Here is a 19,057-nt window from a genome sequence, read left to right as displayed (position 1 = left end):
CAGCCCAGCAGTCAGCAAAGACAGGCCTTATGCCCAGGAGAAGAGATCTGCTGACAGTGACGTTGCAGGAGGAGGAGAATCAAGTAGAGAAACCCCTGGGGTGGCTGGCCACAGGCAGCCTCAGTGCTTCAGCACTCGGCGCTTGTTGCATACGTACTTTGTAAGACTCTTGTAGAAGGAAGATGACTTTGGAAGGAGATGAGAGGAGGGTCTGAGCCCCTTTGTGCTAATACTGTGATTTCCGAGGAAGGAAGTGAAGAACCAGCTCCTAAGCTGACTCCAAGTATGCCTTTGGGACAGAAACAAGGAGCACTTCAGCTCCTTTCCAGCATGAACAGAGCACAGAGGTGACCATATCCTCATGGACCCCATAAATGGGGTGTATACTTGTGTCAGTGAAATCCAAAGACATTCTCACTGTCTGTCTAAAAGGTATTCAGCCATTCAGAGAGATGAGTATCACCCAGAAGAGGCAGAATGACAGATTGCTTCCAGCCTTCAGAACCTAGTTGGACAGGAGCACTTCTGCAGAAGTCCATAGTATGAAGAACCTGACAAGAAGCAGGCAACAAAACAAGTAAACAGTTTGTACTGCCTGAATTTAAGGCAAAACCAGAACCAAGCTGGATTAGTAAGTAAAATTGCTATTAATCAAGCTCTGGTGGTAGCAAAGTGAAGATAATCCATTTTAAAATTGCCTTTAACCTTCTACCATGACAGGATCATTATTAAATTCCATGATCTTAATGCTGCTCACTGCTGTATATGGGTTATGGGGTGTATAGCTGTAGAAAAGCGAGAGTGTAGCAGCCAGTGAGACAAACCCATTGTGACACTGTGTTGTGACAGAGATTGATGCTCTGTATCCCCACTACCATTCCATGTGCCTGAGAGGTGAAAGTAGAGACTGGTTCTGCATTAATGCAGCCATGTGCTATTTACATATCACAGTGGGATGGAAATAAATTTCCCATAGTCCCCTGCCTTCTCCATGTACAGCTGTAAGGATACAGGGTGCACTGCTTCAACACTCAGCAAAGTAGACCAGCCTTGGTAGAGAAAAAAATTTATCTTTTACTTAATTAAGTCTAGGAGTGGGAGTGAAAAAGGAAAAGATTATTCTAGACACCTAAATAGATTTCCTTTGTGTAGGATTACATAGGTCAAAGTAATTTCTAGCTTGATCTTAACTATTGAATGCTGCCTGGCAGTAGCACTAGGTCAATATGGGGCGGAGGCAGCCCACAGTCCTCTCTGTTTCCCCAGAGGGTTTAATGATGCTTCCAGATCACTTTTGAAATAATGCAGCCTTGAGGGTGCCACCTCCCTAATGTATATCTTCACTCAAGCTGCTGGGAATGGTGGGCAGACAGAACACCACTCCTAAGGATCTCCCAAGTGCCAGATCCTCGCAGATTCAGAACTGGCAAGAGAGGAGCTCCTAAGTCACTTGGTTTGGGGCTGAAAGTGAAGATTGACTCATTTCACTGATTTTCCTTGTTGCAGGGAGTCAGCTTACTCTCTTTGTGAGATGATGAAATGAGTGACACTCAAAGTGAGAGAACATATGACAGGAGAGTTTGCTGGAGTTGTCTGGAGGCAGAGTTCAAAGACAAAATGGAGGCTAAAAAGCCTGGACATTCTCCCTTAACCCCTGCAGGAAAATGGGACCTCTACATGGAAGCCTCCTCTCGCCACACATGTGGTATCACTGTCTATCATCCACCCTGTGCATGCAGCATGCAGGAGAGGTGAGATCCATCCCATTTGCAAATCCTGGTTTTCAGGCTTGTGACAGGCCTGAACCATTGCTCAGTAGCCAGCTCCTGAGACTAGAAAACCTGGTGCTTTTGTATTCCTTCTTCCTACAGCTATAGTGTATTTAAAGCACCGTGGGGCCAACTGTCCCCTCTCATGTGCCACTGAAAACTGCGAGGAGGCAGAGGCAGAGTTTGAAGCTACCCAGGACCATAGAGACCATGCTCTCTACCACCCATTAAGAGCAAACCTGTAATTCAAGACCTCCCACAATTCCTCCAGCCCTAGAGAGATACCCCAATACACATGCAAGGAACACTTGGTTTTTGTACTGAGCCATGCTGCCCATTTAGGCTGCACACACTGCAGGGCAGAGACCTTTCCTTTTGCCCAGCTTAGGAGCAGCTGGGACTTTCATCTTGCTGTTCTCTGTTCCTCAGTGGGGCGAGGACCACTGGCTGCTGAAACAGCCAATGCGCAGGGCACAGTAAAGTCCTCAGCTGATCAAACCAGGTCATCCTGTCCTAGGGCACGTGGCCAAAGAGGAATCTCTGCCTCGCAAATTTGGTTTGACAGCCATTTCTGCAGGATGGGGGAGGACAGCAATGCCTTCTAAAGTTGTGGCAGTATCCACATCACAGGTGCCTAAAATCCTGCAGCTGGACATTTCAGTTATACAGACAGATTAGACATTGCTCAGGGACGTGGCTATTCACTTCTGAAGTTTTCTATGGACTTCCTTCGGCTTGAAATATCCTTCCACAACTTCCCTCCAAAGAAGTACCATAGCATTTGTCTTAGATTGATTCTGCTTATGAATTCCCTACTGGTACTTCTAGGTATGTTTCATTTTCTCTAACATGGTTTCCCATGCAAGTACTGAAGTTAGTGCTTGAGAAAATCTCACCACACTAGCATTGGCTCCTATCTACAATAATGGATATGTCAAATTCAATTCTTAAGAGCTCTGAGCTGCTTTTTCAGCTAGTAATATACTTGCTATTTTCACATTTAATTATTTCTGTTGTAGCAGTATCCTTTAAAAAGTAGTATTGTTGTAGCCATAACAGTCTAAAGACACTTCAGGAAAAGAGTCTTTTGTGAGAACAACCAGTGTAAATAGCAAAACCAGATGAGCTTTCAGGTACAAAAAGTGCCACTTTAACCTTACTTTTAAAAGACCCTTCCTGTATCATGTTTATTTCAGATTCTCATTAGTTTTCCTGAGAGCATATTACACAAATAACCATCACTTTTCCGGTAATCCTTTTCTAATGCCCAGAACCTAGCTATCATCATGCAATTATAAAATACAGCTGAGGAAATCAAGGCACAGAAAAGGCAGGTGATTTGCCTGTGTGGGTGGTTGAGTTAGTCATATAACTCAACAGTTCTTGTCTCCATGTGCTGGGTTTTAGCTATTGAAGGAGCATCATTTCCTTTCCCCAGGATACATCCTGGCTTCAGATTGGTCCTTCTTGAAAAAGCTTCTGAGTTTTGCTATCAGAATATTTGGGGCATATCACAAACTTTCTGTAAATTAGCATAATATGCCCTGATCCAATCCAGCTGTGGAGTTGTGATTTGTTGTGAGTCCCAAAAGCACAAAGAAATTGCAGGGAAGGGGTGGTGGTGGGGGTGGAGGAGGGTGGAGGAGGGGGGGGGCGGTTATGTTTTCCTCCAAGAAACAAGCTGTGCAAATGTGCTGTATTTAGCATAAGGAAAGGAACTCTTTAAGAAGTTGTAGCTGGGTGGGAAGTCAATCCCTTCTTATGTTTCTAGTCTGAAGGCAAACGTGGGCAAAATTATACTTTTATGTCTGTGAACTTTTCTATGCTGCTAGTGGGGTATAGCAGGTCTGAGCTATAGCTGTTTTCCTGCTGCCCATAGTCCTCAGGACATCTCTCTTAGAAGTGGTTGCTCCTGCTGGCTGGAATAAGCCTTCAGGTGCCATCACTCCAATTGTTGTCCTTTAAACTGATGGGTAACTCTGGTTAGAAACATGGAAGGGAATCAGCCTGTACAGTGCTGCTCTCTGCTGTGATGGGAACCTCTCATGCAGTCCTAGGGCATTGCATTCTGCTGTCTGCCCTCTGCAGTGTTGCAAACTCTTAAGGTTAAATGAAGAGGGCTGTCTGTTCTCATGGGTTTATGATTATCCCAGCTTAACTCACTGGAAAAGCACACTACAATAATAACTTCAAGAGATCCTCTGCAGTCCAGCTCCCACATTGCTCTTCAAGAACTTGGGGGGCAGGAGGAGAAGTGAATTTAACTGTAGTCCTTTAACTCAAGTACGTCAGTTAGGATTCTCATCCCCCAGACTGCCCTAAAGTCACAGAGTTCTGCTTTTGCCCCTTTCTGCAGAAACTGATTTTCTCCCTCGATGTGCTCAGAGCTTTAGGAGGTTGTTTCAAGAAGATTCCCTACTACTTTCAATTTCCACCAGGCAATGAAAGTTTCCAGGCTCCTGCTGCCCAGCTTGTCATAGGCCACGCCACACTTGGCTGGCAGCTCCCAAAATGGCAAATGCTTCTCAGATGTGAGCAGAGCACAGAGGGTGAAGCTACTGCCCCTTGGCAGGGCTTTAGGCTGTCCTGCAACAACTGCTTTTCGTGCAGGTAGGGACAGAAAAGCTGGACTGAAAAGCCAAGGTCCATATGGATGCATCTAGATGGATGTATTTTCTTGCTATTATGTCTGCCCTACTCCACCTGAGTGGTGCGAGACACCAGCCTTCTGAAACTGGAATTAGCTCATGCTAAGGAGAGCTTGGCCCCTAATATTTTAGATTATAGCAGGTGTTGCACATAATATAATAAGTCTCACAAAGGGAGGCAGAGATGCAGAATGAGACCTACCAGATAGCTAATAAAAGGAAAGACCTTATAAAGAACAAAAAAAGCTGCTAGTGATTGCAAAGATATGTCGCCCCCAGGAAATTAAAAATATGAATGCCCTGGCATATGCAATAAACATCTCCTTTGTGTCCATGTAAAAGTGCTGAAACCTCTGGAATATTAAGAAATTGAAAAGATGCTTTTAAGTCTTCCCCATACACTTCAGCTGCTTGCAAGTGGTGGCGAAGAAGATGAAGTAGATCAGTCTGGCTGCTGTGCAACTTTATTTACCAGAGAACCCAACTTCAGGATAAACACATGCGTCAATGCACGCACCTGTGTGGGGCTGCCAGGCAGCTGCCGCTCGGTGAAGGGAAGAGGCGACAGGCTACAGCTGTAAAGAGAATGTAGAATGGGAACAGTGTGCTCTCCCTGTCTTTCCTGGGCATATATCTGTCCAACGTCGGCCGGCGATTTGGGACCCGCAGGACGCCGGTGTGGGTCGGAGCCCGGCGCCTGTTCGCAGGCGGGGCCCATCCTGTCTACGCAAACCCCCCAGGGGGAAAAATATACTATATACATATATAGAGAGAGACACAATATTTTCTACCCCCTCCTTCCCCGAGTTTGCCGCTCCCCGCCCTCCGCGGCGGGGGGAGCGCACCTGCGCGGCGGGCGGCCCGGGGCTGTGCGCAGGCGGGGGCGGGCAGCGCTCCCCCGCCCGGCCCCGGCCCCGCCGCCGCATGCACCGCCCGGCCATAAAGCGCCGGGGAGCCCGGCCGCGCTCGGCAGCGCCCGCCGCTCCCGCCGGCCCCCCCGGGCCCCTCCAGCCGCGCCGCTGCCCCGGGGGGCGGCAGCGCTGCTCCTGCCGCGATGCCGGGCTGGAGGAAGAGCCTCGCCCTGTGCCTGCAGCGGATGCAAGAGGACGGTGAGCGCGGCGGGGGGAAAGGAGAGCTGGAGGTGCTCGGAATTACCCTCTGCCGCCCCTTTTCCGTTATTCTTTTGCGGGGAGGGAGGTGCTGGTGGTGTGTATCTCTCTGGGAGGGGAACGATCCTCTACTGGCATGGAGCTCCGCGGATGAAGGGACTGGAGGGGGGATGTTCTTCGTGCCGGTAAACTTTGCCGCAGCAAATATTCCTTTCTATCCGTGGGCTTGCTTAGTTTCTGCTTTTGTGTTTTGTGTTTTTGGTTTTTTTTTTTTTTTTTTTGGTTTTGTTTTTCTTCTTCAAGTGGTGGGGACAAACCTGAGCGAGAGGTGGCTGCGCAGTCCTTTTTGGATATTTGGAGGGGCTTGCAGTATCTGAGCCCCAACTTTCTAAAGCTATTGGTGATGCTGTTTTCAGCTAGTAATTTTCCCCAGTGCCTACTCCGCCTGGGGAGTAAAGGGTTTGTAAATTGCATAGAGGACGTGTCACGGTAATCCGATTCCTATTGTGCCGCTTACTGTTGCTCACAGTGACTGTGAATTATTTTGTTTACATGCTCAAGAGTGTGATGTTAAATAAATGCTGGACCTGCGGCTCATAAAAGTCGTGAGAAGACATCCACAAGGTGGCACAGCATAAGGGAGGTTTAAACGTTGCGCTTCGGCTCTTGCGTTTGTAGATGAACAGGCATGAGAGTGGTGGGGAAAGTTTATGTCTCTGAAATGAAGTGTGTTTCTCCTGTGCTCTCATGGGACTCAGGTGCAGGAGCTGATCCGGGATGGGCAGAAACAAGCAGGAATGTGTGTTTTATGAACCCCTGCTGCTTTGGTGCAAAGTAGCTAATGGCAGGTTTTTCCTTTGGACCCCTTCCCAGACTACCTCTCTAGACTGTTCACTGGTAAACAGACTTAACAAATACATTAAGTGGCACTATTGCAGCATTTCATGTGAGTAATGCAAGAATCATGGAGTTCTCTGAACCTGCTGGTTAATAAGCACAGAGAGAAAATGTGCTCTTAGATCCCCTGCAAGGTGTTAGGACAGAGTCATTGAGCTGCTGTGCTTTTCTGATGCTGCTTCCTGGCTCCCACTGCTTTGGGAGAACACCATCTATTTCTGCTGCCGGCTTGCTCTAGGACTATGGCTTCCCCTTGGAGCCTCCATCCGCCTGAGATAGACCTGTTAAAAATCTGGTCCTGTAGAAGAGTGAATCAATCCCCTGCTCAATGCACTGAGACCTGTTGGCATGGATTCAGCCCTGTTATGGTGCAGTGCTTTGTAACGCAGCCTTGCTGCAGCTGGCACGGATGCTCTTGCACCATTGGGTCGGGGTGGCTTTGGGAGCCTTATAAACATTCACACCAGGGACCTCTTAATGTACAGCTGTACTGGGTTAGTGTTTGCTGGGTTACTTTCTCTGTGACTTCATACGTGTATGTACTGGTTCTTGTCTCTGGCTCTATGTAATGCCTTTCCTCCTCATCTCCCTTCCCTCTGACTTCAGTCCCAGCACTGCAGTGAGTCTGTGGCTGGTGTGCATCTCTTTGAGTACATTGTATTTATTTCCATGGGTGTTTCAAAGAATAGTCAGTCTCAGGAAGGTGCCATTTAATCACAGAATGGTTTATCTGGAGGCATAAATCTTGCAGGCTTGAGCTGATACGCTGTGTAGAGGAAGATTAGCTGAGCTTGTAGGGAACTTCTTTCCCCTTTCCCCAAGGTAATCGGTTTGATGGCTGTGTTATAGCATATAAATCTGCAGGGGCAGCAGAGGAAATATTTGGTAATGTTTTTGTAGCACTGCAGTGTTAACAGGTATGGTAGAGGTTTTGCATCATGACCTGTCTCTGTCTGTGGCAGGAGAATTGGAACTAGATGATCTTTAAGGTTCCTTTCAACACAAACCGTTCCATAACAATACTGCAAGAAATCTCTGTACTGTTCAGATTTTGATTTTGTAAACAGCCTCCAACCAGTATATGAAGAAATATTGACTTCTGGTTTTCTTTATTCAGAGCAAGTTGTATCTGCCTTGTTGGCATCTCCATGCCTACATGGATGTGATAGGTTTGGGGTTTTTTTTATACCCAAGCTGGGGAGCTTTTCCCCCCAGCATGTATGCTTTGGCCCATCAATTTGTTCACTTCCTCTGAGGACCACAGTACTTGAGCTTCCAAAGGAAATGTCCTGGTGTTCAGCAGGAGCACAATTGAAATTAGAAGAGTGGTATATTTTGGTTACTGAATATTAATGTGATGAGTATCTCTTGCTATTTGCAGCCATTCAGAACTGGATTGGAAGCTTCATTAATCACAGTTGGTAGAAAAGGTCAGCCATGGTAAGTCACTTAGGGAACTGCAAGATATACACGAACTGTGCTGAAGTATGATTGCCATTTCAAAATACCACCCACAGCAAGTGTCTTCATGCATGTTTTGCCTTAAAATTTCCATCTCCTGGAAGATGGGAATGACTTCTGGCCAGTGTGCAGAAATGCTTTATTATATAATGTGTTGGTTTTCTCCACCACAAAGAGACTTGTACATGGGATGTCCTACTCCTTGCTCTGTTTCCTACAAGGAATAAAAAACCCGATGTCAATGACTTGGAAATATTTGGTGAGAAATGCTCCCTCCAGCCTGTGACAACAGACCTGTTATTCCAAAATAATGGGGTTGGTCAGTTTCTCCCTGCGTTACTGTGGGGTTGTCTCAGACCTGGAAGCAGAGGTTATAGCATATGGTTTTGCTTTCTGTCCCTCACTGTGTGTGCAGAGCTGTGTGGCTAGATCTTCTGCTGATTTATCTCCCTGATAACTCATCCTCTCTTGAGGAAGTGATGAGAACTAGTTGGCCATGCCAGACCCTTTCCCATCCCAATGCCCCCCCTTATGCTGCTGTCCTCTATGTGAGGACTGAAGGATTTGAGCTGTATTCTTGCTTCTCCAAGGTTTTCAGTAGCAGAAGAAGCAAAGGCTAATTTCTGCTTTGGGAGCAAGAATGTATGTGGGCAGGTGGGAAAGTCTCTGTGTTTTTGGCACATCTGAGTGGATGTGGAAACTGTGTCTCTAGAAAGGATAAACTGTATCTCCAGACTGAGAAGTGGAGATACTTTTCTCCAAAGTGGTGAAACTGACTGTTACCTAGATGCATAGGACTTGTGTAAGATGGGTCACACTTGTGGGCAGACACCCTTTGCTTAACCTGAGATGTTTTTCTGCTTCTAGGGGGAGGCAATACAGAGTTTGAGTGTAAATTTAGGTTGTTGATACAATTCCCCTTCCTCCCCCAGCTGTTTTTTTTTTGAGTAAAAGCAGAAAATTTGACTCTCACCTTTAAATCTCCAATATGATGCCTTATAAAAATAAAAACCAAAACCAAACCTTATGAAAGACTGAGGTAATGTGATTATAAAATATGAAGTGAGTTATCCAGCCCTTGCTTGAATCATGGGGCAGCTGGAAAGCAGGGGAAGGGGAAAGGGACAACTCAGACCTGCTTCAAAAAGTGACAATAAAGCAGGATTTTGTTGCTGCTATTTGCTTCCTTCCCTTGTATACAGCTCCATGCTGGTTACCTTGGAAACAGCTGTAGGAGCATGTAGGGGCATTTTGCTGCTGTGCAGCTGTGGGCAGAGGTGTCCTGTGGTGCATGGAAAGGAAAATCTGTCATGGTGCAGGTTGATTTGTAGCATGAGGGTAACTAAGTAAAAACCCATTGCAAGATCTCCCTTTCTTGGCTGCCCTGTCTTGCTGTAGGTAGTTTAGCAGGAGTGGGACCCTGGGGAAAATTTAGCAGGGGGGTGGATCTTCACGGTTTTGGCAGAGCTATTTAAATTTTTATAATAGGAAGGTAAAAATATCTCAACAGTCTGTTTTAAGGAGGTTTATAACAACTGGGCTATGGACATCAGGTTTTTATTCAGTCCTCAGAACAATGTACTGGGATGTTTTGCTCCATAGCTGTGAAACCATGACTAGAAATGGAATTCTTCTTCACTTATTCACATGCATCAGGGAGAAACATCCCACTAAGATGGAAATTTGCTGGGTTTGCATGATTAGCAGAAAATTAGATCTTCCATTGAGTTCCATGTTGTTTGTGATATGCACGTGATATGTAGAATAACTAAAATAGAATAGCTGTTAAAAATAATGTGAATTGTCTTTTGTTCACTTACCCATAAACATTTTGATCTTGCAAATGGTATGCTGTGTATAGCTTTAAATCAGTTGAACTGTTCTGTTGCTTAAAATACAGTGTTTTTTCATGTACTTGCCACATCAGAAATAATTCAGTCATTCAGAAAGGCTTTTTTTTTTAAATTCTTTTTTTTTTTTTATTTAAATCAGCTTGTCTTAGGACCATCTTTCAGTGCCAGGTCGAGTCTGTTCAGTTTTAATACATTGCCTTACAGAGTCCCTTTGTCCAAACCTACAATGACATGATCTATTATACTGGCACTGAATTTTCTGTAAAGAAATTCGGCTGTGTAGCTGTCATTTAAATAGTGTGCAGTTGAAATGTTACAGCTCAAGGGCTGTTACATCTGTCCACTGCATGTGGGGTATTAATGTATTTCTGCATGTGATACTTTTGCTTTACAGTGCATCCAAGCTTTGTCAGAGATGAGGACTTGCTCACACAGAGCTCAGGAATTTATGGGCTGCTGTTTGTTGGTTATACTCATTATACAGGCCACTGCTTTTAAAAAACACAAAAATAGAGGTTCTGACCCTCCAATGAAGTGTGGTGGGGAATTAGGATTGCATGAAGGCTGTGGTGGTAATTCTTAAGGGATAATGCTCACTTATCAAACTGATGGAACAGCTGGAGCAAATCCTGCTGGACTTTGATGGGGTCTTTGTTTGCTCATTAATATGTTGATGTGGATTTGGTACCCGTTGAGTGAGTAATAACTGCACCCGAGCACTGTGCTCACTGCTCCCCTCCTTGCTGGCTGTCACACGGCTCTGAGTTTGGGCTGCTGCTTTTGATCCTATACTTCAATCAGAAAATTTAACTCGGATTGAGAAGTCCTGCACAACTTGGGGATGAAGCCACACAGGTTTTATGGAATGACTCCAAAGCCTCATTGAAACTTGATTAAAGACAGAGATTGATAATTATTTTCCTTTTTGAAGTGATCTGCCAGATTTTACAATCTGAATGTGATCCCATATCTGCAAACTTTGGCTTTATGAAACTGTATGGACGTTGTGGCTTCTGCTCTCTTGTTTATGCTATTACTCTGTGGGGCTTCTTGTGAAGAAGTTTTACTATCAATATTGAGCGATGATGCTCAGTGCTGACAAAAGCATCAGCTGCAGTGGTTTGGCATGCTTTTCCTTTAGGACTGCCAAGGTTGGAAACTGTGTGTGGGGGGGAACCTTTCAGGATGCTGAAGACCTTGATGGAAACCATGAATTGTGGTAGCCAGGAAAATTTCAGAGTGAGAAGAATTGCCAGATCTGTCTGGAACCAGGCCATGCTTGATGTTCTCCAAACCTGTTGGTGTTGCTATGGGCTCATGCCAAGTGTAGTGGAAAAACACATGGGCAATTCCCAAGAAATGGATGTGGTCTTTGAAACTGTAGCAGTCTTGAGCTGTGATTGTAGCTGCTCACCCAGAGATCTTCTGGTGCTCTGGGTTGCACTGAGAGAAAGATTGCTCAGGTTAAACCGAAGTGTGTGGCCAGTTTGAGGTGAATGATTTGCTGTGTCTTTTTTTCATTTCTGTTTGTCTCTTCCAAGTAGACACAAGTGGCAGAGCTGCTTAGTGGTAGGCAAAGGAAGGCTGCCCACCAGGGCAGGAGCTCTATGCCAGGCTCTCTTGCTGTGGTTAAGACTGTGTAGGCCTTCCTACAAGTGTCACATTTTTGATTGTTCTGTTAATTATTAGACTTCATTATAATGGAATAAAAATACTTATTTTGAAAATGGAGTGAATTTAGAGGTATAAATATAGCAGAATAATTATAGGGGTAGAGCTCTGTTGAAATTACCTCGTTGTAGACAAGCCCCAAGACAGTGAATTAGGCATTTCTGGAGCTCTGTGTCACATAAATGGAGCCATTTCTTTTAAAAGCCAGACCTAATCCTTGAAATTCAGAGCAGTGATCTATACCTGGAAGGCTTGTGTAATGTCTAGAGAAAGGTGAAAACTTTTTTCCCATGATGGTCTCTTTTCCCAGAGAGGCCACATGTCTCCTGTTCCAGTGAATGTTGGTGATGATCCCACATGCATGGGAACTGCTCCTGCGTTAATGTCTTGGGCCAAAAGCAGTTATACCATCTAAACATCTGTTTGTGTTCCTGAAAAGAGTATAGCTACCGTGCTCTGACTCTGGTGTAACTGGGATTGGAACATGGGCAGCATTTGATTGAGAAAATCAATCCCATGCTGATAGTCTCTGTTAGAAATGAGTGCATCTTTTCTGCACTGCTTGACCTGGGTGAACCATACAGTGGAATGGAACATTCCCCCTTGGAAGGGTTTGCATTTTGTCCAGTTATACTTGGTCTTGCCATGTGCTCTGTCCATTGAGAGAAAAATGTAATGAAGCTTTCCATTTAAAATTCAAGTAGAATTTTTAATCAGTCCTCTTGTTTTGTCAAAAGAATGAATTACCTTTTTTATTTTCTCCAATTTTCCTCCCCTCTCTCTGTCTTTGGAAAATAAAGGAATTCAAGTAAGATTGTAAAATTTATTTGTTTTGGCAATTATGGTGATTTCCCTGTTACTGACTCTCCCCCTCATTAATGTTAGATGAACTTGGCATCTAGTAATTACTGGCTTTCACTTGTCAGCCAAAACTATTTTCTGGCTCTAGCAAAATTTGCTGATTTCATTGATAGCATTGGGAAAGTGGCTTTCCACTGGGAAATTAATTCAAACATTTTCTTCTGACAGCTTTAGGTATTTGGCATCAAGACCACACTGCATTTAAGGAGAAGAGGGTTGTTGTGGTATTTGAGCTCAAGGAAATGCAGTGTGTTAGGATGGGGTTAGGTCCATGTCTTATCTGTGTTAAGCAGAGGTGTCAGTGACCCTGCCAGCTAAGCTGCTGTGTCTTGACGAGTAGAAACCTCTTGCTGAGGCCACAAAATAAATTCAATACTACATTCTTCAAGTTGTCTATGAAGTAACACCCTTTTTTGCTAAACAACTTAATTTCCACTGTAAACAAAGCACTACAGAGCTTTTGTTTTAGCAATTATATTAACCTTGGCTGCTGCTTTGTGCCAGAGTCAGAGGCTTTTCAGGGTATTTATTTGGATTATAGGTGTTGTTGCCTTTTCTTGTACATGTGATACTGTTAGTCATCCTGGTGACACTTCATTCATCTGTACAAAGAAATAAAGGTCCCGGCTCACATTTGAGTATTGCTTCATACATCCCACAAGGGGAGCTGCTACTTACATCAAGCCTGAGAGATCTCACTTGAGTCCCATGGGATGGAGCTGAGATTAGCCACTGAATTTTTTTATTTCTGTCTTCAATTTCTAAAAAATAAAAAAATCAAATATCTCCTCTGTTCTCAAGGCAAAGTTGAGTTTAACATACAGAGTCAGTGCACAGAGGGTTCCAGTCTTATCTTTGGTCCCAGTTTGATGAGAGCAGTCACCACAGAAGCAGAGTATAGACTTAGAACTGGGGGTGGAGGGCTTGTCTGCATTTGCATCCCCTTGCAGCAGAGGCCTTGAAGATTTAGCGACAAATGAGATGCAAAGAAACAGGGAGAAAAATAAGATAATAAGGCAAACTGTCAGGCAGTGTGACAGTTTTGCAGAAATTAGTGATGCTAAGTTGCTCTCTTCTTACTTGGTACCAATGTGCTTTTCTGGTGCATGTTCAGTTTTTCTATGTGTGTTCAGGAAATAATGATATTTCCAGGAGTGGGGGCTCCCTCATTAAAACTATCTTGCCCAAATCCATAGCTTTTGATTACTGGAAGTCAGGGGAAATTCCCTGGGGTTGTCAGAGTGGGATGAATTTAGTGAAGAGCTGGAAGATGTGTTAGTATTCATAGAAGCTTGTCTCAGGGCTATGTGTTAATCCTGAACAGAGGGCACTGTTGGGAATGAATATTTTGTTTCTAGATTAAATGTTCTTTTGTTTTCTTTCATCTTGGAATAGGAGGCAGTCAATCTCATTACTGTACCTGTAGTCATGTCTTTAAAAACACCATCACAAAGCTCCCTTTTGGGGTTAGAGGGCAGGTAGATCTGTGTGAGGTGGGGCGGTGCTGTCTCAGTCTTCTTCCTCTTGGGAGCATCATCTTTTCAACCTTCTTCTGTCTCTGGTTCTCCCCTACAAGTCATGGAGGTTCCTTCTCAGCTGGAAGGTAGCTGCAGGTAGAATGCTTGGGCTCTGTCCCTACAGGCAGCTGAGCCTGGTGTGCTGCCACCAAGTTGTTTCAAACAAAAGCAAAACTCAGGCATGCTGCAAATCCCATGGCAGGCATTTAGATGAGGTCCTGACACTGTGAGCGTGCTCCAACTCACTGGCCATGCCTTGCTACTCCAGAGTCTATCACAGACTTTGTGTCCTTTGCATCCTATCCAAACACTTTGTGCAGTAGCACCTGGCTGCATGAAACGGCTGCCATGTTCCCCAACAGATCAGGCTGTAGCCCAGTGGTAACTGCAGCAATTCCAGAGTGGCTGGCACTTACTAATGAGTTGGTTGGTACTGGGGATTGAGCCACAGGCCTTTTGGTCCTGTGCCTGTGTTCCTGACTGAGCGAACGGCTTGCAGCAAAATAATGTTATCATTTAGTTTCTTGGAGTGTTGGGGTATTTTCTCTGTCATTTGAGATTAGTGGGACTGAGGGGTTCTGTGACACTCAGAAAACCAGTCTGAAAGCCTCTGCTACAGTCTTTGTGTCCGCGGAACACAGATAATGACTACACTTTAAAAGGTTTTGATGCTCAGATCAGAATGAATATGGAAGTGCAGTTATCAAGTGTAACTTCATGGCTGTCTTTCTCTGCTTAGTATTTTCATATTCATAATTATGGCAATTGTGCCAAATATTTGGGTAAAAATGAGGTAGAAAATGTCTTTCTGGAACAGGGTTGCAAATCTATTGCAGCATAGAGCTGGGCAGAACAAGAAGTTCTGTTTAAGTGGATAAAAATTTCCCTCTACAGTAATGAACTGTGCTGTGAGTTTACCAGCTATATAATCTAGTTTCCATCCATTTCACCAAGTGATAATCCTCTAGCAAATTAGGTGCTGTTAGCAGCATTTCTGTCAGCCTGGGTCTGGCTGCACACCTAGGCAACCTGCCTTTGAGGAATTTCAAAATTTGCCCTAGTCAGTCATGCTGCTTCCTCAGCCTCTGGAGACTCCATTTCACGTGTAACACAAAGCTGAACTGTCTTGCTTCTTTAATTGTATTTATTCTGCTTTTTTTCCACCCATCACCTGCCAAGGCTGTTTGGCCACATCTAGGGATGGCTCCTGAGTTGTTTTCTTGGAATATCCATTGTAATTGGCTTTTTGGCGTATCCTGTCCTACTTTAATTTAATTCCTTCACTGTCACTGTGCTTATACAGGGACTTGTTAGTAAGTGGGTGGGGGATCAGAAAGCAAAACGTGTGCAAACCAGGCTGGGGTGCTGGTTTCTCTAGGGCTTGCTGCAAGGTGAAACTTGCTGGCTGTAGGGTGTCCCTGCCTGGGGATGAGCTGTGCAGCACCGTGTGCCTCCAGCTCCCAGAGCCAGGCTTGCTCTGTGGTGAGCCCTGTGCTGCTCTGGCAGCTGGCACTCCCCTGCTCTTTGGGCTGCCCCTTGCCAAGGGTCACGTACTGCCTGGAGAGATTCAGTGACAGGCAATACTGCAGTGAATGCCATCCAGTTTCTGTCTCTGAATAATTAAGAGGGAGAGTGTGGCTTTTGGCCAGGGAGTGCTGTCCTCTGCCACCCATCTGCTTCCCCAACTGTTGCTTGGAGCAGCTGCTTGTCTCCAGGGGCTTCTGGACAGGGCAAGGGGGTGCAGATTCCTGACTATCCTTCATTGTCTTGCCACTGACATACTTAGTGAGCTTTAAGTCCTTGGGGTGCCGTTTTTCGGTGCTTCTCTTTTGTGGAAATTCACATAATGGTTTTTAATTACAGGCTGCAATGGTGGTGCTTGGTTTCAATGCAGTGGTGGAGAGCACAGAGGTGGGAGTGAGGGGCAAGGGACTGGAGGAATGTGTAGTGAGGGGGCTTGTTTCACTGTTATCTCTCTCTGCAGCTGTGAGCTTCTTATAGAAATCCAGCTCCTGCACAGCTGGCTGTAGGCTGGATGTGCTGCTCAGCAGTGTGCAGGGAGAACAGCACTGAATAGCTCTGCAGGCAGATCCCTCATGCTCAGGTGTGATGGGCATGCTGGCAAAGCCCCCATGGAGAAGGGGGAGGCCGTTCAGTACTGTGTAAAAGGAAACCACTGACAAAGCAGCCCTTGCATTGGAGGAGCAGGTGATAATGGCAGCCTCTGCAGTTTCAAAACAGCTGAGGAATTCCCTGTGTATATGACCAAGTGCAGGTTTTTTAAATATGACTAACTCTAGGCTGGATTGGCTCTAGAGGCTTTTCATAGCCCCTCAGTATAGGAAGATAATGTAATATTTTTATTAGCTGTGGCCCTGTACAGTGGGGTAGTCCAGCATTTGACCTGTTGAAATTCAACACCAAGTAAGTGAAAGCCAGGAAGACACCCCTAAAGTTGTGACAGCTTTTCAAACTCATCTCTGGGCACTGTACCCCACTGCAAACTCTTCCCCATCTACAGCTTTTCTCATTCAGTTTCCTGCTGAAGCCCAGCAAATTTCCTGTGATGAGTCACTGCTCTGAGGCAATGTGACGCTGTGTGATTCCTGTTTCCAATCTACCTGTCACCTCCTCAGCCTGCCACTAACCAGCTGGCTGGGTTAGCCACTGGCAAGCTATTAAACTCATTTTGACACAATGAGTTAGTCAGGCTCACAAGTCAGAGTTGAAACAGACCTTATCAGACAACACACAAACTTTGATCTGTGCTGTGAGAGTATTGCTGATAGTGTTTTGGGAACATCATGTGAGTAAAGGAGCGGAGGTCCATAAAGAGATGTTTTTTGACTGTATTTCCCTCTTCTTTGTGCACAGAAACTTGAATTTGAGTGAAAAACAACAATTTGGGGATGCATTGAGGGAGTAGGAAAACTAATTTATGCAGCTAAGTAAGCAAGAGGATGGAGGTACACTGCCATGACTGGATGGATGTATTGGGAAGTGCAGCTCTCCTCTAGTGTATAACATTCCCACTTCACTGCAAGAGAAGACAGACACAAATCTACCCATCCTCCACAAAAAATCATTGTGGAAAGGTGTCCTCTTTCCAGGAGACAGTTGATTCCAACCAAGAGAATGAGTCCATCTTCCTGGCTGACTGTGGTGACCCAGCATTGGAAGGGACCTCTACTTTGCCTGCAAGTGAGATGTTAAAACACCAATCATCCAGGATAATGCTGTTTCAGGAGCTCATTGATTTTTATCGGAGGGAAGTGAGTTAAAAGGATGAGTCACTGACCTATTAAAAAATGAACAACCTCCTCAGTGCCATTAGGAGCTGGTAATAGATCATCCTGGACAAGAGCTGGTAAAAGGGGATTAAGGGGGTCTCCTTGTGCCTGTTGTTTTTGTACATTGTGTGTGGCTGCTGTTTTGCTCAATTTTTTTAATGGGTAAAGAAACAGCACACCTTATATATAAAAAGCCAACAACTTCTTGTGAGTATAATTGAAATTTAGGTCTAATCCTTATTAGTCCAGCTGTAACTTTTACAGACAAGGACAGAGTGTTACACCCTTGCTGAGATGTGGCAGTGGTGGGTAGTGCGGTTGAAGCTGGTGTCAAGCACCTCTTCCACTGGAGATCCTCTTGTATGGGGATATCTGATTTAAACTGCAGGGAATTTACCTGCAAGATTTCTTCTTTGCAGACTTGTGCCTGCCCTCTTTGATCCCCCTTGCCCAGGCTGAGGAGCTGCTTGCATGTTCTGGGCTTTAGGTAGTCACAGGAGGTGTGGAGATGTGGAGAACTGAGGTCTGGCCTCCTTTATAAAATACTCTGGGATTCACCTTTGAGAGGTGATGAACAAATGTAAAATTTTAATTTAAAAACTGAATAATACCGTAATGGGTTTTTTTTCTTTCTTGCATTGTAGGTCAACTTTGAGCCCATGGTTACTTGTTCTCCCACTAGTAAAATGTCAGTCCCTATCTGATCACTTCTTTCCTGTCTCTGGTACCTGCACAGGGCTTTGGGATAATAAAGTGGAAGTCTGGTGCTGAAATATTTTCGCTGTTTTGTGCCAAGTCTTGACTTTGGGAGTTCAGTCAGTGTTGTGTGCAGATATGATCAATAAAGCTGCTAGTGATGTACTTTGCTATTAAGTCTTAGTTCATTGATTTAAGGAGTTACCAGGAACTAGGGGAATAACATTGTTAATTAAGTTAATTGGATTGTAAGGTCCACAGGGATTGTGCCTTTCTTTGTGTTCTCTGAAGTGCCTCGGACACCTCTGATCACCATAAAATAATGACTTTTTCTTTTTACATACTGGCAGTTTGAACTATTTAGTTGCTTTAAAATTATTTGTATTTCAAGGCAACGAATTTCTACATGGACCATGGAGTTATGGCTTTGTAGTCTTTGGCTTTAGCAGTCCAGGTATAAATAGAGAAGGAGATTTTTAATGGAATTTAGCTAAATGGTCCCAAAGAATCTGGATCCTTGTATTTGTTTGCCAAGATGTCTTGCTAAGTTGTTACCCATGTTCTTGGAAAAAGCCTGTGGGGCAACTTCTAGTGTGTGTGTGTTTTGTATCTTGGCCTTACAGCTAATTCTAGTTATAGTCTTCTTGCCATCCAGCAAGGTATATGAAGTAATACATCAGGCTCTGGATAGATCTATTCTGTAGCATCCATGTTTTAGGAAAGTAAATAGATCTCCCCCTGTCTTAAATGGAAATTTATTCTGGGTATATGAAATAAAATTTTGCACAGAGGTATCCTTCTGCAGCTTTTATTTTGTCTAATTTATAGCTTCTCTTCCTCTCCAAGGGAATTGGAGACTTAAACCTCCCATTATAGGTCTGTAATTTATGTTTTCAAAATTCAATGATTGTTATCTTTCAGTGTTTTTATGAAGCTCTGCGGTGGAGGTGCTCAAATAAAGTTGTATATTAAGTATTGGCCAATTTGCTAAGAGCAAAACTGGGATTATAAATTACCAGAAACATTCTCAGCCAGTATGAGCTGGTTTTCATGTTAATGTCTTTAACTTCCTTTGAAGAATTAGGGAAGATGAGCTGTAGAAACATGGACTGGATGAAGCTGTTACATGGTGGCTGGAAAATCGTACTTGTCTTACGTGGGTACTGATGAATTGTCACTATCCATTAACAGATTGAGTGAGATTCCCCTGGCATCTTCTTAGGGCTTGGTAAAAGTCAACCCTTATTTTAATGACCTCCTGAAGGGAAAGAGAATGTGCTCATTG

At 44.5% G+C, this 19,057-nt stretch overlaps 1 protein-coding gene across 1 annotated transcript in view; it reads left to right on the top strand.

Moving 5' to 3' along the window:
* Window positions 1–5,471: 5,471 nt before the first annotated feature.
* Window positions 5,472–19,057, top strand: part of GRIP2 (glutamate receptor interacting protein 2) — a gene marked incomplete at its 5' end in the record, with an annotated part of 264,561 nt that continues 250,975 nt past the window's right edge. Inside the window, one exon of the mRNA XM_082288538.1 lies at window positions 5,472–5,526. Coding sequence (XP_082144664.1) covers window positions 5,472–5,526 — 55 coding nt within the window. The remainder of the gene's footprint in view (window positions 5,527–19,057) is intronic.

The sequence above is a fragment of the Coloeus monedula genome (assembly GCF_965178545.1).
Source record: "Coloeus monedula genome assembly, chromosome: 11".
NCBI classification, from domain to species: Eukaryota; Metazoa; Chordata; class Aves; order Passeriformes; family Corvidae; genus Coloeus; species Coloeus monedula.
Note: the sequence above shows the minus strand (reverse complement) of the source record. Positions and strands in the feature narration are given on the sequence as shown.